Source organism: Erinaceus europaeus, chromosome 16 (assembly GCF_950295315.1).
Source record: "Erinaceus europaeus chromosome 16, mEriEur2.1, whole genome shotgun sequence".
NCBI classification, from domain to species: domain Eukaryota; kingdom Metazoa; phylum Chordata; class Mammalia; order Eulipotyphla; family Erinaceidae; genus Erinaceus; species Erinaceus europaeus.
Window position 1 is genome coordinate 39,764,220 of NC_080177.1, and position 25,089 is coordinate 39,789,308.

General features: G+C 41.7%; 1 protein-coding gene across 2 annotated transcripts; it reads right to left on the reverse strand.

The window, feature by feature from the left end:
- Positions 1 to 8,259: 8,259 nt before the first annotated feature.
- Positions 8,260 to 24,962, reverse strand: MAPK1IP1L (mitogen-activated protein kinase 1 interacting protein 1 like). 2 transcript variants are annotated; one of them, XM_016190106.2, is made up of 5 exons: positions 24,627 to 24,962; positions 12,805 to 12,826; positions 11,517 to 11,889; positions 11,188 to 11,393; positions 8,260 to 9,664 (listed from the first exon to the last, which is right to left on the reverse strand). In XM_016190106.2, exons 2-5 carry the CDS (start codon positions 12,820 to 12,822, stop codon positions 9,653 to 9,655), a joined length of 609 nt encoding a protein of 202 aa, XP_016045592.2. In that variant the 5' UTR covers positions 12,823 to 12,826; positions 24,627 to 24,962; the 3' UTR covers positions 8,260 to 9,652. The 2 variants fall into 2 exon arrangements, with proteins under 2 accessions (XP_016045592.2, XP_016045591.2); XM_016190105.2 differs by having other exon boundaries at positions 11,188 to 11,889; positions 24,627 to 24,961.
- Positions 24,963 to 25,089: the final 127 nt, after the last annotated feature.

The following is a 25,089-nucleotide window of genomic DNA, read 5'->3' on the forward strand; positions in this document are numbered from 1 at the left end:
AAGCTGAGCAGGCACTGCAATGAAAGTAGGATTCATACTGAAGGAGGGAAAGGGAAGTTGACTATGGAAGCAGCAGGGAAGAAAAATTTCCTGCACCATATAAGAACTTTGCCCTGTAACTATGTGCAAAAACTTGGTGATAGCAATAGGCATTTTACTCAAACAACTTGATGAATGTCAGTGTGATAACTCCTGAACTACCTTACAGTACAACCACAAATTCTAGTGTTAATGAAATGTGCCTCATGGTCCGAGAGGTGGTGCAGTGGATAAAGTGTTGGACTCTCAAGCATGAGTCCTGTTGTCCAATCCCTGGCGTTGCATGCACCAGAGTGATAGTCTGCTTCTCTCTCTATCATAAATAAATAACTAAATATTTATAGGAACCAAAAAATTGAACTATTACTTCAGTCAACAGATATGTCTGAAATAGTTTAACAAGCTTTATCCACTGCCACTATGAAGTAACAATTTCACTGTCCTCTCCACCCACCATTTTTTGTAAATTGGAAACACTTGTGTCAGCTCAGGGCTGGAAGATATGAAATGCAATTCTACCACAGATGGGGTAATGTTTGGATAGTAATATCCTAAAATAATGGACACTGTTTTTAGTATTACTCAATTTGTCAGAGGATCTAGTTGGGGGGAAAATTGGAGCTTTAAGGAAAAATTGCTTTCAGAACTGGGGGGTGGTGTTGGGAACACAAGTGAGACTAGGGAAAACTTTTGGAGAGAAGCCTAGAAAAGCAAGTTGTATTGTTGTTGTCGTTGTTAGACAGGACAGAGAGAAATTGAGAGAAGAGGGGAAGACAGAGAGGGGGAGAGAAAGATAGACACTTGTGAAGTGACTCCCCTGCAGGTGGAAAGCCAGGGCTAGAGCTGGGATCATTATGCCGGTCCTTGAGCTATGTGCCACTTGCAAAGCTTTCCCTCTGCAGTTGGGAACTGGGGGCTCTAACCTGGGGCCTTGCACATTGTAACATGTGCGCCACCACCTGGCCCCACTTTTTAAAAATATAATTTATTTATTCATAAGATAGGATGAGAGAAAGAACCAGACATCACTCTAGTATATATGCTGCCGGGGATCAAACTCAGGACCTCATGGTTGAGAATCCAATGCTTTATCCACGGTGCCACCTCCAGGACCTTAATGTACCTCCCTACCACTAGTGACTACTAGTGTAGATGACCATTTAAAATATGTGAGGTCTAAAATAAAGCATAATTATAGTAAATAACAAAATGTCCCATTTCCTTTTTATGTGGTAGTAACACAGTAATCATGGCTTTGAATTCTAGATAGTTTGCAGTTCCATCATACTTGTGCATCATTGGTTTTTGTTTGTTTGTAGAGAGGGAGAAAGGGACCACAGCACCAAAGCTTCCTTTTTATTTATTTATTTTAAATTTATTTTTACCAGAGCTGCTCAGCTCTGGCTTATGGTGGTGTGGGGGATTGAACCTGGGACTCTGGAGTCTCAGGCATGTGAGTTTCTTTCCATAACCATTATGCTATCTACCCCCACCCAGTTTCCTTCAGTGCAGTGGGAACTAGGCTTAGACTTGAGTCAAGCACATGGCAAAAGTAGTATGCTATCCAAGTGAGCTACTTTGCTGACCCTGTTTGTTTTGGATGAGCCCTGGATAATTTTTTTCCATTTAGACAGGCAGAGACTGCACATGAAAGCTGTCCGTGTAGCTATGGCACTGGACCCTGAGCCATATGCATGACAAGGCATGTGCCCTACTTGCTGAGTTAACCTTCAGTCCCTACAATAGTTCTTTTTTTGGGGGGAGGTTTAAACCCGCTTTTTAAATTATTTTCATTTATAAAATGGAAACACTGACAAGACCATAGGATAAAAGGGGGACAACTCCACATAATTCCCACCACCAGAACTCTGTATCCCATCCCCTCCCTTGATAGCTTTCCCATTCTTTAACTTTCTGGGAGCATGGACCCAGGGCCATTATGGGGTGCAGAAGGTGGGAGGTCTGGCTTCTGTAATTGCTTCCCCACTGAATTTGGGATCCATACTCCCACCTACAATAGTTCTTAATGTATAAAGATAGCAAACCTTTTTATATCTCCCTCAGCCCCAACAATTTGAGTGCCATGAACCAAATTGTCATCCCCAAAATTTGTGTTAGAAGTCCTAACCCCCAATGTGATATTTGGAGGCTAAGCATTTGAGGGTCCTCTTAAATGAGACCATGAAACCAAAGGATCTTATAAGATTATTGCCCATTTTAAAATATATATTCCCTTTTGTTGGCCTTGTTTTTATTGTAGTAGCTATTATTGTTATTTGCTGCCTTTGTTGCTGGATAGGACAGAGAGAAATGGAGAGAGGAAGGGAAGACAGAGAGGGGGAGAGACAGATAAGACACCTGCAGACCTGCTTCACCACTTGAAGCTGGGTCCTTACACATGGCATCCATGTGCATTCTACTGGGTACACTACCAATCTCTGGAATTAAGTTTTAAATGGCAGTTAAAAAAAAAAAGTACTAGGTGGTATGGGAGACAGGATAGTAGTCATGCAAAAAAAAAAAAAAACCTCATGCCTGAGGCCCCAGTGAACCTGACACCACCAAAAAGCACACACATAGTGTGCTGGTAAAACAAATCAACTACCCTGGTTCAGTAAGGGAGAATGTCTATAAAAGCACTGCCCAACAAGGGCAACAAAAGGGAATAAATATATATTTTTTTAGAACTTTTTTTTTTTTAACCAGAGCACCGCTCGGCTCTGGCTTACGGTGGTGTGGGGGATTGAACCTGGGACTTTGGAGCCTCAGGCACAAGAGTCTCTTTGCATAACCATTGTGCTGTCTACCCTCCACCCAGGGAATAAATATTTTTTTAAAAAAAGCACTGTTGCGCAAAGTGCAAGGACCAGTGTAAGGATCCTGGTTTGAATCCTCAGCTCCCCACCTGCAGGGGACTCACTTCGCAAGCAGTGAAGCAGGTCTGCAGGTATCTTTCTTTCCCCATCTTCCCCTCCTCTCTCCATTTCTCTCTGTCCTATCCAACAACGATGACATCAATAACCACAACAATGTTAAACAAGGGCAACAAAAGGGAAAATAAATAAATATAAAAAAATTAAAAAAACAAAGCACTGTCATTTCAAGATACGAAAAACTGTCGCTGCTCCAGAATAATCTTTTATTTCACCAGTGACACAGCTTTCCTTTAGGTGGGGGTACTTTTTTTAAACATATTTTTATTTATTATTGGATACAGAGAGAAATTGAGAAGGAGACAGAGAGACACCTGCAGCCCTGCTTCACCGCTCATGAAGCTGTTTCTCTGCAGGTGGGGACCAGGTGCTTGTGCACTGTAATGTGAGTGCTTAACCAGGTGCGCCACCTCTTGGCCCCAGGGTGTGGGTACTTTTCACGGGGTATGAAGTAAGATATCATATATAATTCAAAGCATTGCAGCTGCATTTCTTTTTTGTCTAACTGTAAGGCACAAAGCAGACAGTCCTTCTAAAAATATACCAGCCATTACACTTTCACAGTCCTAATCACAGGGGGATTCCCAGAGGCTAGTAACCCCCTGTAGAATGGGTAAGGTATACTTGGCTTCATAATATGACCTTCATTATGAATAGTAGTGATGGCAAGAGTAGAAGTACCTTTCATAAAAGATGGGGTGGTAGCAGCAGGGGCTGCTTTACTTACTAGATACAGAGAAATTGAGAGAGATAGAGAGGGAGAACATGAGATACCTGCAGCACTGCTTCACCACTTGTGAGGCTTTCCCCATGCAGGCTTGAACCCAGGCCCTTGCACACTATACCCTGTGCTCCACTGCCCAGCCCCGAGGGTCACCTTTTTGTAGACAGATAATCTGATGATGAAAACTAACTTAACCCTGAAGGGAAAAGAAATCCTCACTGTGAACACCATGTTTCTGAAAGAGGGTTTGTGGAGGAGGGACTGTGTCCAGCTGGTCCACTTAAATGTCTCAAGTGAATGCAGGTTACACACACAGGGTGTCTCAAGCCCCCCACACCCTGATTTTCTTTATGACAACAAATTTGCAGTTAATTAAGTTCTGGACTTGCCCTGGGAAGCCTAGAATTTGCTCTAAAGAATAAAATACATGGGAAAAAAAAAGATGAAATCATGGAAATACATTTTTTAAAAAACAATTTCAGGTATAATACATGAAAACAAAAACAAATTTATCTTAAAAATATCAAGTATTATCATATCCATAGACTATTCCTACTTATAATTACTTCTTAAAGCAACATTTCTGTTTACAAATACAGCAGCAGGTGATAAAACCTAACATCTCACACAGATTGCTCTATTTCATAATACAAACAAAAGTGTATATCTCAAATCACATTGTAGGCAGTTTAACTTAAAATGCATAGACAGTTGCATACATTACACTTGTCATTAAGTCAATAGAAAACAATCACAAGATAAAAAAAAAAAGACACCTCTTTCTGAGAGCACTCGTTAAGTCAAGTTAATGGTGACAAATCAGTATCTCAATCGGTGACAGGCAGTGTAATTTATCCAAGGAAAAAGCAAAGGGGAAAAAAAAACATTACTTTGCATGCTGGTGTAATTGTGATGACAAGTATCACAATCTTAAAAAACAAAATATTAATTTAGGTATAGCATATTTTGCTCCTTAAAATGCTCAAAGGTTGTTTTTCTACCAGCAGCAACACTAAAATGTACTTACTTGGCAAAACTAATAGTGGGTGTACTAATAAATTCTATGACACCATCCCTAAACTTCAAGGCACAGGAAAGCAGGATGTTTTTTTTCATTTCTGGCATGTGGCAGAGCAACCTGGATCTGAATGAATACACACACACACGTGTGTGTGTGTGTGTGTGTGTGTGTGTGTGTTCAATGAGCACATCTATTAACAAAGTTTTTTTCCCCCCAGGAAGAAGCTTGTATGGCACTTTAATACTGCATTTTCTTTCTTTCTTTCTTTCTTTTTTTTTTTTAAGATTTATTAATGAGAAACATAGGAGAGAGAACCAGACATAACTCTGGTCAATGTGCTGCCACAATACTGCATTTTCTTTTTGGCAATATTTGTTCTACTTGGCAGAATTCTGAAACTAAACTGAACTGTGTCTGTCTTCAATACTAAATATTGCTTCATTATGATTGGGAGTCTTCTCTGAAGATTAACATTTGATGCCTAGTACAGTTTCAGTATGACTCATTGGAATTTGGTCTTAGGAATTTCAGAAAAATCTTAACACTTGACTATAGTTAGGATTATTTTTAACAAGTATCTTTTAACTTTATTTAATAAATATGATAGGACAGAAATTAAGAAGAGGGATACAGAGGAAGAGAGATACAGAGAGATTTGCAGAACTGCTTTGCCACTCATGAAGCTTTCCCCCTTCAGGTGAGGACTGGGGGCTTGAACCCAGGTCTTTGAGCATGGCAGCATGTGCACTTAACCAGGTGCACCATCACCTGGCCCCTGTACTTGCATTTTAAAAAGATTTTATCAAATTGTTTGTTTTTATTGGATAGAGAAATGGTTGGGGGTTAGATAAATACCTGCAGCCCTGCTTTACCACTCATGAAGCTTTCCCCCTGCAGGTGGGGACTAGGGGCTTGACCCCAGGTTCTTGTGTATTATTAACATGTGCACTCAACACGGTGTGACCCCAGCTGGTCCCTGTGCTTAGGTTTAATGTCCAGGATTTGTAACTGACATTTTATAAAGCCAGAATCAGACTAGTCAGGGAGGGAGAGGAAGACACTGGCTCTAGTCATTGAGTGTAGGCAGCTGGCTGATATGCAAATTAGACACAATATTTTAATTGAAACTGAGAATCATGCTTAAATACATAAGTTCCAAAAGCTGTACATCTGAGTACTATAGGCAGCACTATTTTTTAGGTGAAACATGATGGGCAAAATTGACTACTTTCCTAGAAAACATTCCATTGTTCCACTGTAATGATGTGACCAACTAAGGTGAAAAAAAATAAATAAAAATCACATTTTTTTCTCTGCCCTGTTATTCTATACCAAAAAAGAGTATATAATAAGATTAAAAAATAAAAATAAACTATCAGAAATGGAGGCCTTCAGGTAATTTAAAAAATGTTATTTGTCTACTACTGATCAACATTATTACTCTACACAGAGCAGAGCTACAGTCAGAAAACTACCAACTACCTTCTTCAAAAGCAAGTGCAGGTATCAGCTGAGACATAAACCAAAGTATTCTCAAGTACTCCTGTAAGGAGTTTTGATTCTTGATAGCTGTGTGTATGAATGAGGACCTATGGTGTATATTTAATTTTAATTTTTTGTGGTCATCTCAGGTTCAGCATTTCAAAATTCTTGCTGACAGTTCAAATGCTGACACATTCAATTCTGTGCTCCCTTAAGAACAAATGCTTTTGCTCAATCTCTTCCATAAACAATGACCTGCTTTGAAAGTAACAGTATTTCCTTGAAAAGAGAAAAAAAAAAATAGAAGCAACTGCTTTACTTAACTGGAATCTGAACTTAAAAATGTTTTTATATCAGAGTACCCACAATAACTGAGACAGACCCTCTTCAACTTTGAGACATAATGCTCTCAAGAGTTAATAAGATCATAAAAGTAAATCCTATCCTGTTTGATTTCTAGTGTCATATATCTCACAAATACTAGCCACAAAGGCAACAATGGCAGTCTTATATAAAGTGCAGTGAACAGTAAGGGTCATCATCAGAGTTAATATACTTATTGGGAGTGGAAATTCCTACTCTTGTGTTTATCATGTTTTTGGTTACACTGGTATTCACTGCTCTCAAGATTTTCTGAGAAAGAGGAAGGGGGGAGGAAGTAAAAGAGAGAGAGAGAATACTATAGCACCAAAGGTTTTCTCCATTGCAGCCAGGCTGGAACTAGCCTGTGGGTATGTCAAAGCAAGCGCACTATCCAGGTGACCTATCATGCCAAGCCTGTGATTAGAATTCTTTAGAAAAATAACTAACTCCACAATGACAGATTCCCAAATTTGCTAACTTTTCTTGTAGTAACTGTTCTTTGTTAAACACTGCAACAAAAGCCAGAATAGTCAGTTTTTCCCAGTACAGGAAAACCAAATCATCATCACGGTAGGTATTTTTGCTGCCATCTAATTTTCCCCATCACCTAAATCTTTAGTCAGCTGATAAGATGTTAACTCATAATTTAAGCTATGACACTATTTAAAAATATTTATTTTTTTTATATTTTTATTCCCTTTTGTTGTCCTTGTTTATTGTTATAGTTATTGATGTCATTGTTAGATAGGGCAGAGAGAAATGGAGAGAGGAGGGGAAGACAGAGAGGGGGAAAGATAGATAACTGCTTCACTGCTTGTGAAGCGACTCCCCTGCAGGTGGGGAGCCAGGGGCTCGAACCAGGATTCTTATGCCGGTCCTTGCACTTTGTGCCACCTGCGCTTAACCCGCTGCACTACCGCCAGACTCCCCCAAAATATTTATTTTTACTGAGACAGCTGAATCAATTCATTTTAATTTCAAAAGCTTGCATGTTATGTTAAAAAAAAGAGGCTTAAAAATAGAATGTTCCTCAAAGGTGACCATCTTGCTTTCTTATTTTCTATTTATTTATTTGATATGGTAGAGAGAAACTGAGAGGAAAGGAGACCTGCAGCACTGCTTGTGAGGCTTCCCCCTCAGAAGGTAGGGACTGGGGGCTAGAACCCAGGACCTCATGTACATGTGCATGGAATCAGTGTGCAACCACCCAAGCCCTGACTATCTTGCATTCTAAAAGGAGGTAGCTTTCAAACCATTACATTGGCAGCATTTGGCATTTTAACTGAATATTTAATCTTTTTTTTTCTTTTAAATTTTCTTTTCCCTTTTGTTGCCCTTGTTTTTTATTGTTGTTATTGATGTCATTGTTAGATAGGACAAAGAGAAATGGAGAGAGGAGGGGAATTCAGAGAGGGGGAGAGAAAGACAGACACCTGCAGATCTGTTTCACTGCCTGTAAAGTGTCCCCCACCCCCACGTGGGGAGCCGGGTGCTTGAATTGGGATCCTTATGCCGGTCCTTGTGCTTTGTGCCAAATGTGCTTAACCCACTTCGCTACTGCCCCACTCCCTGAATATTTCATTTCTAAGTAAAAACAAGAGTTCCAGCAAAAATCTCTTCTATACTGGTCAAGGAATCCACAATATACTTCGGTCACCCAATAAATACTTCCAAAGTTCCATAATGTAGCTGATCCCCCCCCCCAAAGCTAAGGATCTGATTTAAAGATGAGAGCAAAAAGCTTTGGGGGCTATTTTGGTGGTTACAAACAATACTTACTTAGTAATAGAGTCACTGCTTTAAATTCAATTGCAGAGATCTACACTTCATTATTTTTAGTACTATGGCTAGAGGATACATTTTAAGGATGGTACTTTATCTTACTTATTTACCTACCAACAAATACAGAACTTAACTGTAGCCATAAGCACTTCAAATATAGACCCAGGAAACAATGCAGGAGACCTTGATGACATAGCTGAACTAGACGGAGATCCATACTTTGATCACATTTGTACAGAGAGAAATGTATGACTCAGGTTCTCTCAACATAATTGTTGTTTGTATTTAGGATAGACTCTTCAAGTGTGCCAGTTTTCCAGGGAGGATATGGAAATTCTCCTTCTAGAGAACTCAGGGAGAGGTTACAGGGAAATTTCTAGGTAGAAATATTTTGTGGGAAGGCAAATTATTAATCACTGTGTAATAATTCCTAGTTTCTTCTACTTTAAGGCTCAAGACAAAGGTGAAAATTATTCCCTTCTGTGAGTTCTTCCCAAAGTAATATGGACATGTCATAACCTACTACAAAGTAATTCCCTAAGAACATAAATTTACATGCATGTGGGCCTATGTTAAAAAGCAACAAAACAAAAACCAAAGTCAGTTTCCACAGATGACTGATTTTAGACCTGTAGAACTCATCTGGGTAAACAGAAAACAAATCAGGCAGAACTCAAAATGAAGAAATGGCTTCTAGTACAAGCTCAAGGGTAAGAACAAACACCGCCTGGCTAATGAACTCAACATCTGACAATGATTACTAGAAATTTAAAATTACAAATACGTTATCAAAAATATAACCTTAAGCAGAACAGGTTTATTTACCCAGTAGAGCAGCTCTAGCTGTTGAGAGGCATTATTTGTTTAAATTATGACAATGTGGTTGTTGATAAGTGTTTATTTAGAAGGGTGGAAGTGATAATAGAAAAATACTTAAAATAATTTCCCACTAAAGTTGCAGATTCTGACAATAATTCACATCACCTTAGATTTCTTAGTGTGTCATTTCATAATTTAAACAAGTCAAAATTATTTGAGACAAATTGTATCAAAGCGCCACTCAATATTCTTTATCACTTTTGCTTTCCATAAAAACCACATTTGAATGATTTACATTTCTTATGATTGGTATCCATGTGACGATGTACTGTGCAACCAAGTGAAGAGGCAGATATCTTCTGAGAGGTGCAAGAGTTGTTCTTTCATGAATGCCCTCTAAGAATAGTGAAACCAGCAACTTTTATGTACATTCATGTGCATATAAGACACTTCAAAAAGCTAAGCGCCATCTCTTCATCCACCGTTAACTTAATGGTAAGACTGCAATAGAGAAGAGAAAAAGTAAATTTTTTCCTTTTTGCCTCCATGGTTATAGCTGGGGGCTTGGTGCCTGCATGACAAAGACCACTGCACCTGTGGCCATCTTTACATTTTTTTTTGGGGGGGATAGGACAGAGAGAAATTGAGAGGGGAGGGGAAGATAGAGAGGGAGAAAGATATGACACCTGCAGACCTGCTTCACCACTTGTGAAGCGACCCCCCTGCAGGTGGGGAGCTGAGGGCTCAAACTGAGATCCTTACACTTCGTACTATGTGCGCTTAACCCAGTGTGCACAGCCCAGTCCACAAAAAGTAAAGTTCTAGATGTTGTAAATGGAGTTCGTTAAACTCCTTGTTGTGGTTAAAAATACATGTATAAATTCAGACAGCAGGTCACGTTACTTTGACTTACAATTCGCAAAAATAGTACTTGAGAAAATATAGATACTAAGAAGTTAGACAAATGAAACTTTGAGGGGCACTTTAAGATTTTTTTTTTTTTCCCTTTATAGTTGAGGTAAACGTTTGATTCACTACATACTTTATGAAGGGTAAAAAAAATTTTTTTCCACGAGGAGAAATTTAACTTTGTGTTTGGTTTACTTCATGCAGGAAGTGAAATGTTTTTCTACTTGGTCACACGCCAAGACAAGCTCAACTCAAATGTCAACCTTATTCCAGCCTGGCTGACAGGAAGGCACAAAGCATCATCTGTAACTGGCAATGCAGAACATGGGAAAATCTTGATCTCAGTGCTGCTCAAGATCTAATAAAATCTTGGCTGAGAAACATTAGTGAGAATTACAAAAAAGTAGGAAATCTTACTTACTCCTGAAATCTCAGAAAATCTACCTTTATATCAAATCAGATAGGCAGACATTATTTCTATTGAAAGGTGCTTTGGTGTTAAGACATAAAACATTATTAGGACATTATAAAAAATAGTCTAATGAAATGCATTTACTTTAAGGATGACTGAGAACAGCACTTACTATATAAAAGTCTTTGGGGGATTTTTGGGAAATTTGTCTATTTCTTAGAACTGGGTAGACTTAACTTGTACTTTTATCTTTTTAAACTCTTTACCTGCAGTGTGAGATTTACTTTTATTTCACATACATGACACCTTCCTTTAAAGACGTTTAAGGGAGTAAGGCTGCAGTGGGTTAAGCGCATGTAAGCGCACGTGGCGCGAAGCGCAAGGACCGGCATAAGGATCCTGGTTCAAGCCCCTGGCTCCCCACCTGCAGAAGAGTCACTTCACAGGCGGTGAAGCAGGTCTGCAAGTGTCTATCTTTCTCTCCCCCTCTGTCTTCCCCATCTCTCTCCATTTCTCTCTGTCCTATCCAACAACAACAACTACAATAACAATAAAAACCAAGGGCAACTAAAGGGAAAATAAATGAATGTAAAAAAAAAAATTTAAATTTATAAAGACATTTTAAAAGCCCAAACTGGAGACAGTCAGTCAGTTGGGCTGCTGTAATTGTTACTGCATGCTAAATAAGGAATTAAACACTCACATGCGGGGCACCAGGCATCGGTGCACCAGAAGGTCCTGAAGGCACTTGGAAAGGATTATTTGGAGTGGGATAAAGTCCTGGTGTGGGATACGACCCTGCAGGGGCAGGGTACGGTGCTGGTGGTCCCCAGGCTCCTGGTGGCACAGTGCCCCATGGAACAGGTGGTGCTGCCCCTGGTGCTTGGGGAGGAGGAGCGGGATATGGCCCTGGAGATGGATATGGCATATTAGGGGCAGGATACTGCCCTCCCATTCCTGGTGCCCAAGGCCCAGAAGACATGGATCCCCATGGACCTAAAGGACCAGCTGCAGCTGGATCTGCGGGTGTACCGTATGATCTCGGAAGCTCCGGAAAGGGCATATTTGGTGAAGGATATGGCCCAGCAGGACCAGGGCCTGGCACAGTTGGGGCTGGATAAGGACCACCAGGTGGAGGGCATGATGGTCCAGAAGGAGGAAAGGGTGCAGGGGGTCCTGGAGGCAGTCCAGTGGGAGGCACAGAGGGATACATTCCTGTTGGTGCTGGTCCAAAAGGCACAGTGGTGGGGGTTGCACTTGGTGGGAGTCCAGATGGCACAGATGGTGGAGCACTTGGGTTGTTCCAAGGGTTGGAGGCGGGCCAGCCTTGAGGAGGTTGGCCAGGTTTTGTATTGCTCACAGCAGAGGTTTTGGATGGGGACTGGTCAGGTAGTGCATCTGCCAACTACAAAACAGGCGCATCTTATCAGTCTTATTCAGGAATATGTCATGCCAAAAAGGACAGTCAGCTATAGAGCTGGGAATTAGAAATCTCTATCTAAACACTGTCAGTTTAAAATAAATCATTAAAAGCCATTCTTTAAATACAAAACTTGAGGGGTGACTTTGAAGATCAAGTTTACAATAGTGTTTAAAGCTTAAATGAAAAAATTTAAGTAGTATACTTAGCACTGTGTCTGTTATAATTCTCAACAAGGATCAGTCTGTTAACACTATTAGAAAGAACATGAGCAATACAAGCAACACATTCATTATTTTTACTGAAGTATTCATGAAGGAATAAATATGTGGCCACTACATTTATTACAATGGACTGGAGGAAGCTTTGGTGCTCTCTCTCTCAAAAAAAGAAAAAGGTTGTTCAGAGTGGTGAAGACAAAGTGGAAACAATAGAGAGGAGGAGGAGGAAGGGGAGAAGGGTAGGGCGATAGTATAACAACTGTACAAAAGGCTGCCATGCCTGAGGCTCTGAAGTCCCAAATTTAATCCTCAGCACCACTGTAAACCAGAGATGGATGAAATGTTCTGATCTCTCTCATTAAATAAACAAATACAATTAAAGAAGGACAGAAAAGAAGGAAAAAACAAAGACCAACTTCAGGATACATTTTAAATAATGACTAAGTAAATGAAGGCAAACCATTTGTCATCACCTTCTTACATCCAAGAGTCACACAAAAAAATCTCTTATAAGAGGTGGCCAGGGAGGTAGAATAGTGGTAGAGCACAGGACCCACAAGTATGAGGTACAGAGTTCAATCCCCAACACCAAATGTGCAGGAGTGATATTGTGGATCATTCAGTCTCTCAATAAATAAATTTTCAAACAATGAAAAAAAAAATTAATGCATCAACTTACCGAAAATTCTTCAGACATTTTCCTAAAAAAAAAAAAAAAAAAAAAAAAAAGAGTAAAATCAGTATTTATGATATAAGAAACTTTTTGGTCACACATGAACTTTTCTTTTTCTTTTTACCACTGCTCAGCTCTAGTTTATGGCAGTGTGGGGGGATTTAATCTGGGACCTCAGAGGCTCAGGCATGAGCGTCTCCTTGCATGACCATTATGTTATACTCCTGCCCAACATAAGAAACTTTTAGTGAAGATTTTTACTTAAATTATGGTCACTCATAAAATGTGCTTTCTTGGAAAATTTCCCACAATAGTTTATATACAGTTCTATCACTTTCACCCCCTTTTTACTGATTATACATCAAGTTGTTTATAATGTTGTTACAGTTTCATTTTGGTGGTAGTTTTGGCTGTCTGTATGCTACATCGGGGGCCAGACAGTGGTGTACCTGGTTAAGTGCTCAAGGCCCTGGGTTCAAGCCCCTGGTCCCTACCTGCAAGGGGGAAACTTCACAAGTGGTGAAGCAGATCTGCTGGTCTCTGTCTCTCTCCCTATCTCCCCTATCCCTCTCAATTTCTCTCTGACTCTATCCAATAATAAATAAAGTTAAAAAAATTTTTAAATGGTGTATTGCACGAAAGGACAGGAGTTAGGTGGGGGGAGAAGAAAGGTGTCCTTTCAGGTTCTCTGGGGAATGAGGGTAGAGAATAAGGGTAGAGTTATTTATTTATTTATTTTTCCCTTTCTTTAATAGTTTACAGTCAAGAGTAAAATACAATAGTTTGTACCTGCATAACATTTCCACATAACAATACAACTCCCACTAGGTCCTCCTCTGCCATTATGTTTCAGGACCTGAACCCTCCCCCTACCCCCAGAGTCTTTTACTTTGGTGCAATACATCAACTTCAGTCCAAGTTCTGCTTAGGTTTCCCTTCTGATCTTGTTTTTCAACTTTTATTTTTTAATATTTATTTATTTTTGTTGCCCTTGTTGTTTTATTGTTGTTGTTACTGATATTGATGTTGTTGGATAGGACAGAGAGAAATGGAGAGAGGAGGGGAAGACAGAGATGGGGAGGGAAAGATAAGACACCTGCAGACCTGCTTCACTGCCTGTGAATCGATTCCCCTGCAGGTGGGGACCTGGGGGCTGAACCTGGGATCCTTACACCGGTCCTTGGGCTTTGTGCCACCTGTGCTCAACCCGCTGCACTAGCACCCCACTCCTGTTTTTCAACTTCTGAGTGAGATCATCCTATATTCATCCTTTTGTTTCTGACATATCTCACTTAAAATGATGTCTTTGAGCTCCATCTAAGATGGGGTAAATAAGGTGAATTCACCATGAACCCGAGACCTTGGAGCCTCAGGAATAAGAGTCTCTTTGCATAACTAGCATGCCATCTACCCCTGTTCACATTTCTGTTTTCCACATAATAAATCAACCTGGGGTGGAGTTTTAGAGTATTCTGCAAAAAATTGTGAAATTTTAACACATGTATGAACAGCTGTGTTTACTGCTGATGGTAAACTATTACTCCCCCCCCAATTAAAAAAAAAAGATACAATGGACATCATACATTACTTAGTTGTGAGTATATCTCTCTTCCCCCTTCTCCCCCAACACACACACACACACACACACACACACACACACACACACAACAATAAATGAAATTTAAAGATTTAATAAGTAAGGCTATCTAAACTTCACCTCAAAAGTCCATACCAGAGTCTGGTAGAGGGCACAGCAGACCTCAAGCATGAGGTCCTGTGTTCCATACCTGGCATCATGTGTGTCACAATAATGCTCTGGTTCTCTTTCTCTCCTTCATTAAGAAAAATAGATGTATCTTCTTTTTCGGGGCAGTGGTGCACTGTACGAAAACTTGGGTTCAAGCCCCAGCTCCCCACCTTCAAAGGCGATGCTTCACAGGTGTCTCTCTCTCACTATACCTCTCCCTTCCCTTTGTTTTTCTCTTTCCTATCAAATAATAAATATTAAAAACATTTTAAAAATCTTTTTAAGTCCATGCAAATTTATAAAGTGCCATGCCAATTAACATTCTTTTTCTGTTAACTCTACCACTGGATATCACAAAATTTACAAATTGTTTTCGATTATGACAGACTCAATATTGGAATCTTGTTTTAACTCTCACATTTTTTTTTAATTTTAAAAAATATATTTATTTTCCCTTTTGTTGCCCTTTTAAAATAGTTTTTGTAGTTATTATTGTGTTGTTATTGATGTCGTTGTTAGATAAGACAGAGAGAAATGGAGAGAGGAGGGGAAGACAAAGAGGGGGAGAGACAGAGAGACACCTGCAGACCTGCTTCACCGCGTGTGAAGTGACTCCCCTGCAGGTTGGGAGCTGAGGGCTCCAATCAGGATCCTTAGGCCAGGTGCCTGCGCTTCATGCCACCTGCGCTTAACCCGCTGTACTACCGCCCAACTCCCTTAACTCACATTTCTTTAAATGGAAAGTAAAAGCTCTTAATTTTAAAAAAATACTTATTTATTCCCTTTTGTTGCCCTTGTTGTAGTTATTATTGTTGTAGTTATTGATGCCATCGTTGTTGGCCAGGACAGAGAGAAAATGGAGAAAGGAGGGGAAGACAGAGGGGGGGAGAGAAAGTTAAGACACCTGCAGACCTGCTTCGCCACCTGTGAAGCGACTCCCCTATAGGTAGGGAGTCGAGGGCTCAAACTGGGATCCTTGCACTTTGCACCACCTGTGCTTAACTGGCTGCACTACCGCCTGACTCCCAAAAGCTCTTAATTTAATACTACAGTCAAGTTTTTTCTCCCCGTAGATTTACTCTTGCTCTTGGACCATTTTGATCATTTAAAACACACACACACACAGTCCAGGACAGTGTTGTGGTTGAACACAAGACTTTGATTTCTAATCTCATGTGCCAGATTCCCTTGCTCACTTGTCAATAAACAGATAAATCTTTTTTATAGTACTTTTAAAATATTTATTTATTCCCTTTTGTTGCCTGTTTTATTGTAGTTATTATTATTGTTGTTGTTGTTGGCATTGTTGGATAGGACAGAGAGAAATGGAGAGAGGAGGGGAAGACAGAGAGGAGGAGAGAAAGAGAGACACCTGCAGACCTGCTTCACTGCCTGTGAAGCGACTCCCCTGCAGGTGGGGAGCCGGGGGCTCCAACCGGGATCCTTAGGCTGGTCCTTGCGCTCTGCGCCACCTGTGCTTAGCCCGCTGCGCTTTTCTTCTAGCATTTGCCCTTCTTCCGTAGCCAGTCAACAGCGTCAGGTTGAGCCTGATGTAAAGTTTCGAGACCTCCTTTGAATCTGGAGAGGTGGCAGTCGTTGACTATGTGGGTCATAGTCTGTCTGGAGCCGCAGGGGCAGTTCGGGTCGTCTCTGGCTCCCCAGCGAATGAACACAGCGGTGCACCGGCCATGGCCTGTTCGATGGCGACTGAGGAGGGCCCAATCATAACATGCTAGGTCAAAGCCGGGTTGACGCTTGCAGGGGTCTGTGAGGAGGTGTTTCGCTTAAACTGCTGCACTGCGGACTGAACCCCTAAATCTTCTTTTTCCCTTTCTTGTAAACCTATAGTATAATTAGCCCTTAACAAAATGCAGTTTTCGGGTCAACAAACTGACAATTATATATGCTTCTGTTATCATCCAAGATAGAGAACATTTCCAATCGATACCCTCTGACACTCAGCAGTCACTTTTTTAGTTTTTGCTTGGTTTTGACATCACATAATTTTAAAAAAATGTACTTTTCCTCTCCCCCCCCCCATCATTTTAGTGCTTGGTATGACATCTTAAAGATCTCTTAAGTAAATTAGCGGGGGGGGGGGGGGAGGAGAGGGTTGGTGGTGGAGTACTCAGTAGAATGCACATGGGGAACGCTTCACAAGTGCTGCAGGCATCTTTGCTTCTCTCTCCCTTCCCTCTCAACTTCTCTGTCCTATCAAATAGAACAAATAACAAAAACCAAGGGAGAAAACCTAAAAATGGCCACCAGGAGCAGTGGATCTGTCATGCAGACACTAAGTAATAACAGCAACCCTGGTGACAGCAAGTAAAAATAAAAAATGTAAAGAAAGAAAAAGAGAAAGAAGGGAGTCGGGCAGTAGCGCAGCAGGTTAAGCATAGATGGCGGGAAGCGCAAGGACCAGCTTAAGGATCCCGGTTCTAGCGACCCCCCCCCCACTTGCAGGGGAGTCGCTTCACAGGTGGTGAAGCAGGTGTCTCTCTTCCCCTCCTCTCCATTTCAACAATAATAACTACAACAATAATAAAACAGGGCAACAAAAAATAAAATAATAAAAGAGAGAGAAAACCATAGGTACAAAACCACAGGATCACTCTTTGGGCACTACTATTTTTTTTTTTTTTTTTTTCCTAATGAGAGATGAGACCAGAGCACAACTTGGTCATATGCAAGGGACTGAATCTGAGTTCTCACTCAAGCACACCGAGTACTTTAACTGAGTCACTTTCTGAGGGCATGAGATAAAAAGTTTTACTTGGGGACTAGGAAAACATAACGGTTATGCAAAAGATTTTCACACCTGAGGCTCGAAATCCCAGGTTCACTCCCCAGCGCCACCTCAAGCCATACACAGTTGAGCAGTACTCTGATCGCCCTGTATCTCTCTCATTAAAATAAAGTAAAATAAAAATAAAACAATTTTTCTTTTCCAGGACCAGACAGTGGTGCACCTGGCTGAGCAGATATGTTACAATGTGCAAGGACAATGTTCAAGCTCTTGGTCTCCACCTGCAGAGAGGAAGCTTCATGAGCAGTGAAGCAATGCTGCATGTCTCTCTCTCCCTTTCCTCTCAATTTTTGTTTCTATCTAACAAAAATAGTATTTTAAAATATTAAATGTATATACACATATATGTATATATATTTTAAACGTTCTAAAACAAGACTTATTTAACAAGAGAGAATCAACGCATCACTTTGACATTTGTGATGCCCTAGATCAAACTCAGGGTTTCATGCAGGCAAGTCCTGCATTCTATCATGGAGCTAACTCCTTGGCTGCTAAAAAGCTTCCTTGTTTTTGGTGATGATAAATTTAACCAGTCTCCAGAGATGTGCCTTCTGTATTTTATGATATCATCAGGCATAAAAAAAATTATCTAAGCTTCCTTACAGTATTTCTGCTCTTAAAATTTTTTTAAATTTTATATATATATATATATATATATATATATGCCTCCAGGGTTATTGCTGGGGCTCAGTGCTTACACTGTGAAGCCACTGCTCCTGGAGGCTATTTTTTCCCTTTTGTTGTCCTTGTTGTTTACCGTTGCTGTTACTATTGTTATTGCTGTCATTGTTGGATAGGACAGAGAGAAATGGAGAGAGGAGGGGAAGACAGCCAGGAGGAAAGACACTCGCAGACCTGTTTCACCGCTTGTGAAGTAACTCCCCTGCAGGTGGGGAGCCAAGGGGTCGAACCGGGATCCTTAAGCCTATTCTTGTGCTTGGTGCTATGGCATTTAACCCACTATGATACTGCCCAGCCCAGTATTTTAAAAAATATTATTATTGTTACTCTTTTGAGCAAGTCACTGAATAATCTCCCCCCCCCAACTGATCTTACTACTGTCACGCTCAGCAGATACTTACTGCCTATTTACCATGGATTAGAAATCACACTAAATACCACATGCCTTGGGTATTTAGTAGCCTCAGAGCCTTTAAGATGAAAATTCTACTATTCTCCTCAGTATATAGCTGGAGAAAGGAAACAACTTAACCCAGAAAGAGTCTAACTCTAAAGGTAATACTCTTTATTTGGCTGTTGTCACTGGAGCTTCACTGTTCTGAGCTAACATTTTCAGACAGACTTCCGGAGGCATGGCTATGGAGTAGCTGCAGCCGCGTTGTGTTTTGCTCTTCATTCAACTATGAAAAGCAATAAAAATCACCTGAAAACTCCACAATATACAATCAGGATCTCTTAAAAAACTCAACAAGCCACAGGTAAGTACAAATAAGTGTGGCTCGTAGACAGAAAAGGGGGTGAAGGAGTAGCCTGGGACTAAAAGGCTGTGCTTAGGGACAGCTGGCGCCAGACCAGGAGTTTGGCAGCTGAGGTGCACCACTTCTAGATCTTAAAAAACAACATTTTCAGATAGAGAGACAGAGGAAAAGATACCACAGCACTGAAGTGTGTGGCAGGACCCACTGTGGCAGGTCCTTGGACATGATAAAGTGTGTGTTCTACTGGGTGAGCCATCTCTGGTTCCCCGTCTTATTTTTATAAAATGATCTGGAAGGAAGCAATTCATGTCAGTATTCAGGAAAATATGAAACAAACAAAACAAAAAAGAACAGTAATTTCTTTTGACATTAATTTTCTAGTTATTTATTTGAGAGGAAAAGAGACCAGAACACTGCTTGGCTCTGGCATATGACAATACTGAAGACTGAATATGTTGACATTAATTTCTAATGTCAGGTGGCTCAGTGGCTAAAAGACTGAACTTACAAGCATGAGGTCCCAAATTCATTCCCTTACATTGCATGTTTCAGGGGCTGATGCTCTGGTTCTCTCCCCACATTTTATGTCAATAAATGAATTCTATATATATATATATATATATACCAACAGTTTCAAAATATCAGTTCTACACACCTATTTTTGTGAAATAGATTCAATTTTTTGTTGTATTGCAATGTAGCATTCTCTCCATTGTATTTTTTTTTTTCCTCCTCCAGGGTTATTGCTGGGCTCGGTGCCTGCACCATGAATCCACTGCTCCTGGAGGCCATTTTTTCCCCCCTTTTGTTGCCCTTGCTGTAGCTTCGTTGTGGTTATTATTATTGCCCTTGTTGATGCAATTCGTTGTTGGATAGGACAGAGAGAAATGGAGAGAGGAGGGGAAGATAGAGAAGGGGAGAGAAAGATAGACACCTGCAGACCTGCTTCACCACCTGTGAAGCGACTCCCCTGCAGGTGGGGAGCCGGGGGCTCGAACCGGGATCCTTATGCCGGTCCCTGCACTTTGCGCCACATGCGCTTAACCCACTGCGCCACCGCCCGACCCCCTCCATTGTATTTTCTAACTCCTAACATCCTAACTTCTAACTGTATTTTCTAACTCCTAATAACTTCTAACTTCTAACATTGTATTTTCTAACTCTTAACATAATGGGTTTTTTATTTTAGCATATTATTTCTGTAGGTAGTTATATTGCTGAATTATTTCATCTGAAAGTTTCCTAGTTGGTTCTCTGGAAATGCCAGGTAACAAATTATGCCACTTGCAAAAAGTACTATGCTATGGTCCGGGAGATGGCACAGTGGATAAAACATCAGACTTTCAAGCATGAGGTCCTGAGTTCAATCCCCGGCAGCACATGTACCAGAGTGATATCTGGCTCTTTCTCTCTCCTCCTATGTTTCTCATTAACAAATAAAAAAAATCTTTAAAAAAATTAAAAAAAAAAAGAACTATGCCTTGTCTTTCTGATATTTACACTTTCTTTCATTACATCAGTGAGATAATCTCGTTCCCAAAGCTTCTAATACCAAAGTGTAGTTCTTTTTCCAGACAAGAACAGAAAGAAGACAGGAAAAGCACCATGGCTTAACATTTTTGAAGCTCCCTCCATTAAAGGCTCTCCATGTGGAGCCAGGGGCTTGAACCAGGTCCTTGCATGTGGTAAAATGAGCACTCTACCAGCTGAGGTATGTCCAAACTCCTTAAGTATAATCTGAAATTATTATTACTATTAGTATTATTATTAATAGAGTGAAGCTTCACACATGTCTCTGACTCCAATGCTCCTGGACTACTTTTTCTTTCCAATAGACAGAGGAAGAGATACCACAACAGAGCTTCCCCTGGTCCTGTGGTAACTCCCATTTGGTGAACCTGGACAAGGAAATGTGCTCTGCCTGGTGAACTATTTCTCTAGCCCTCAGTTTGATAGTATATTAAAAAAAAAAAAAATCACATTAAGCCTCTACTTATACTAATTTTGATAAACCAAATAAACACTATGTTATAAGGTTTTTTAAAAAAAAAAAAAAAAAAAGGCTGGGGGGGGAGTCGGGCAGTAGCGCAGTGGGTTAAGCGCAGGTGGTGCAAAGCGCAAGGACCAGCGGAAGGATCCCGGTTCGAGTCCCCGGCTCCCCACCTGCAGGGGAGTCGCTTCACAGGTGGTGGAGCAGATCTGCATGTGTCTGTCTTTATCTCCCCCTCTCTGTCTTCCCCTCCTCTCTCCATTTCTCTCAGTCCTATCCAACAACAACAACAATAAAACAACAAGGGCAACAAAAGGGAATAAATAAATAAATATTTAAGAAAAAAAAAAGGCTGACAAAATAGATTAGTATGCTGCTTTGCCATATGTGCAACCCAGGTTCAAGCCTGACTTTTTTTTTTTTTTTTTTTCCTCCAGGGTTATTGCTGGGCTCAGTGCCTGCACCATGAATCCACCGCTCCTGGAGGCCATTTTTCCCCCCTTTTTGTTGCCCTAGTTGTTGCAGCCTTGTTGTGGTTATTATTCCATTGTTGATGTTGCTTTGTTGTTGGGATAGGACAGAGAGAAATGGAGAGAGGAGGGGAAGACAGAGAGTGAGGGGGAGAGAAAGATAGACACCTGCAGACCGCTTCACTGCCTGTGAAGCGACTCCCCTGCAGGTGGGAAGCCGGGGGCTCGAACCGGGATCCTTACCCCGGTCCCTGCGCTTTGCGCCACGTGCGCTTAACCCACTGCGCCACCGCCCGACCCCCCAAGCCTGACTTCTATCAGTGCAGGAAGTTTTAGTGCTGTGCCCCTCGTCCCCACCTGATTTATCTGTCTTATTCTATCAGAAGAAAAAAGTCACCTTAGAGTGGTGAAACCCTGAAGATGACAGGAAACAAAAAAGGAGCTGAACATTGTTTCAATACAAGAGCTATAGAATGTAAAGCATCTAGATTTTCTGAAAAGTGACCCTGAAAACTTGAACAAACATAGTACAAAATTTCCTTCTGGACAAGGCGGTGGCATACATGATTGAGGGTACACATTACAAAATCTCTTCTTTTCCTTTAGTGGAATCACCAAAGTAATATGTAGTTTTATCACTTGGGGCCACATTTTTCATTCAGAGAGGCAGAGGAGATAGGAGAGCACCAAAGTTTCCATCATTGCCATGGGGTACAGGGGCTCAAACTATGTCTCCTGCTTGGCAATGCAAGCATCCTATCTGGTTTGCTATCTTCCAGTCCTATAATACAAAATGTCCTTTGAGATACCCTAGAAAAGTAAAACATGCCTGTAATTCTGTAGCCTTCACAGTAAAAACAGTAGTTCAATCAGGAAGTTTAAGAAAGTTGAATTCCATAAATTACTAACTAATGAATTCTGGACAAGGAATATTTCTGAAGATCATCAAACTGTAGTGAAGTGGTAAAAATTATGTGACTATATTGTTATAAAAACTGATTATCAATCCTTTTGACTTCAGTCTTTTGATCAAGGCAGGTTTCCTCTTAGTTCACAGACAATTTAAAGGCACATATTTAATAATCCATAAAATGTTACAGACATGTTATATGTTTATTAAGAGAAACCAAGGGACAGGAATTTTGCACTGATTTTGTTTAGTACTGGGGGAAGGGTGGTAATGGACTAAAATATAAAATTATAGAAAATATAAATTCTGAACTAGAACATAAAGTCATATAAACTAGAACATAAAGTCATATAAATTCTGAACTAGAACATAAAGTATTGGCTCATTTTACCAAATACGATGTTTTACATTTGGAAACTCAAGATAATGGGAATTTCAAAGTTCTGTGCTGTTTAATTTTAAAATATGTAAAATCAGTAATGTAATTTTAAACAACCTCATGTTAGTTATACAGTCTACATTTATTCAGTATGTACTGGGATATAGTGCTGGGTTTTGGGGCAATGAGTCCTAAGGCAAGGAATAATTGCTTAAGGAGTTCACAATCTGGGGTAGAACCATTTAAACAGCAACCACCTACCTGGGTTAAAAGCAGGGCACTACTGGCCCAAGAGGTGGCACAATGGATAAAGCACTGCATGAGGTCCCAAGTTCAAACCCTAGCATCACCAGAGTGGCATTCTGGTTTCTCTCGCATCCAGGAAATCCAAAAGGAATCAAGTAACCTGGCATTAGGGGGAGGAATGCTGAGAACAGCAGCCTTTGTAGTGTAGAGAAACAATAAGAAAAGCTGTGAGTAGGGGCCAGTGGTCAGGGCCTTAAAAAGGACCACTGTTTGTGCAAAGGCTGAAAGGGTAGAAAGACAGCAAGAGAGAAACTGGGCAAGTATAAGCAGGTGGGACTGGTGGAATACAGAAAGGAAAGGAGCATGAGAGACTAAGCCTTTCCATCAAGGCTCGAAACATTTCAACCAGTCTGTTCACCCCAACAAAGGAAGCTGTTTCTTCAACTATAAAGAATGGTGTAAAATGAAACAGCACTCCTACATAATGTGCCTTTAAGCATTCATTAAAAAGCACAATTGCCTAGATAAAATTATAACTCTGGGCAAGCCAAATTCTAAATCTCAGTGGTTAAAAGAGACAGGAACAGTATCCACCCCAAAGACTTGCTATGAAAAACACAAAAGCAAATCTCTTAGTCACTGCCAGTAAAAAATTAATGTTAAGTCGTCACAGTCTACATTATAGCACCACATACTTTCTCAACTCAGAAACTTTTCTGAGTTTGGCATAAAACGTATTTGGTGGCAAAACACCACGTGAAGCAACTTATAATTTCCATTAATAGACATTTATCGATACACAAATACTCATGGTGCTACAGGGTTGTGTCGAGACGCTACTTCTGACCTATACTGAGTTTTTTAAAAAATCGAAAAGCCAAAACAATCTTTGAATTCCAAAACACATTGGCTCTCTCGGTTCAGTGATGGTCTCTGTTCCTCTTACAGAGAGAAAATGAACAGTCCAAACACACGCAACTCAAGTGTCTCAGGCAAACTAGTTTTGACCAGGAGGTTAGGAGTTAGGAGTAAGAAAAATCTCTGTCCTTTCTGCTGGGAGCACGTAGCACCGAGCACTGCCCAACAAAGGACCTCAGATTCCCTTTGCCTGAAAGGGGGGTTGCTACACGACAGCGCTTTCAGTCCACCAGGGGTATGAACACACACACACACACGCACACGCACACGCACACGCACACACACCCTCTTTCCACCCCGACAGTTGTTTGGTTGGATGCTTCCACTTTGAGAATCTATTAAAAGTACTTCTCTTGGTTTCCGAAATAAACAGAACGGCTCAGCTATTTCTGTGCTTCCCAGCACAACTACGAGCTCCCCGCCCCTACAGAGCCGGAGCCGCGGTCCTGCTCGAGTCTCCTCTGTCTGCAGCTCCTCTAGCAATGGCCCCAATGTGGCTACACTGCAGAGTCTCGCACTACTGTCAAAATGTCCTTCAAGAAGCGACTCGGGCCGCTCTCTGAACGGGACGAAGGTGGAGCGGGGACCCAAGGAACAAACGGAGCCTGGGATCAGCCGGAGCGAACCGGCCTCCGGCCTCCCGGTCGCCCGCCCGGGCAGGGTGGGGGAGGGGCCAAGCCCTCCGCCGCCCCGCCCCCCAGGGGCCTGACGTCACGCGCGGAGAAACCCGTCGGCCCCAGTCACCACCCTCCTCTCCCGGGAGCTGTCGGGGGCAGGCCGCGGCCCAGAGCAGGGTGAACCCGAGGGGCCCCGAGCCCGGGCCCCCAGACGGGCGAGTCGAGGCACCTCCGTTACTACACCCGCTTCCTGTCTGGACGCACTCTCTCTCCCCACTCCTCGGCCCCCGCCAGCAGCCTCACCCGGCAAAGTCCGAGCCCGCAGCGAGGCCTAGAAGCGGCGATGGGTCTGCAGGAAGACGGCACTGAAGACCGGAGTACAGCTGGACGGGCCGAGAGGAGGAAGTAGGAGCACCAGCACCAACAGTGCGCGGCTCCACTAGGCGCCGGAACAGGAAGCGCCCGCGCTCCGCCCGCCCCTGGGGGCCTGCTCGCGGGCGCTCTCGCCAGGCCGCTGGAGGCACTGCAGCCCTCCCGGCCCGAGCCGCGTCGGCTCTGCGCTGGCCGGGCGGGTTTGCTCCTAGTGGGCGGGATAAGCTCCGCGTTTTCCCGAGCTCTGAGCGCTGGCAGGGGAAACCTGTTCTGTGACGCCCTGAGCAGCACAACGGAAGTTGCCGGTCTGTTGCCTTGAGTGGTTTGAGGACAAACTCTGGGTTCCTTGTCCTCGCGGCTTTTATAGTCGGGCAACGAAACTGGATGGGTGTGG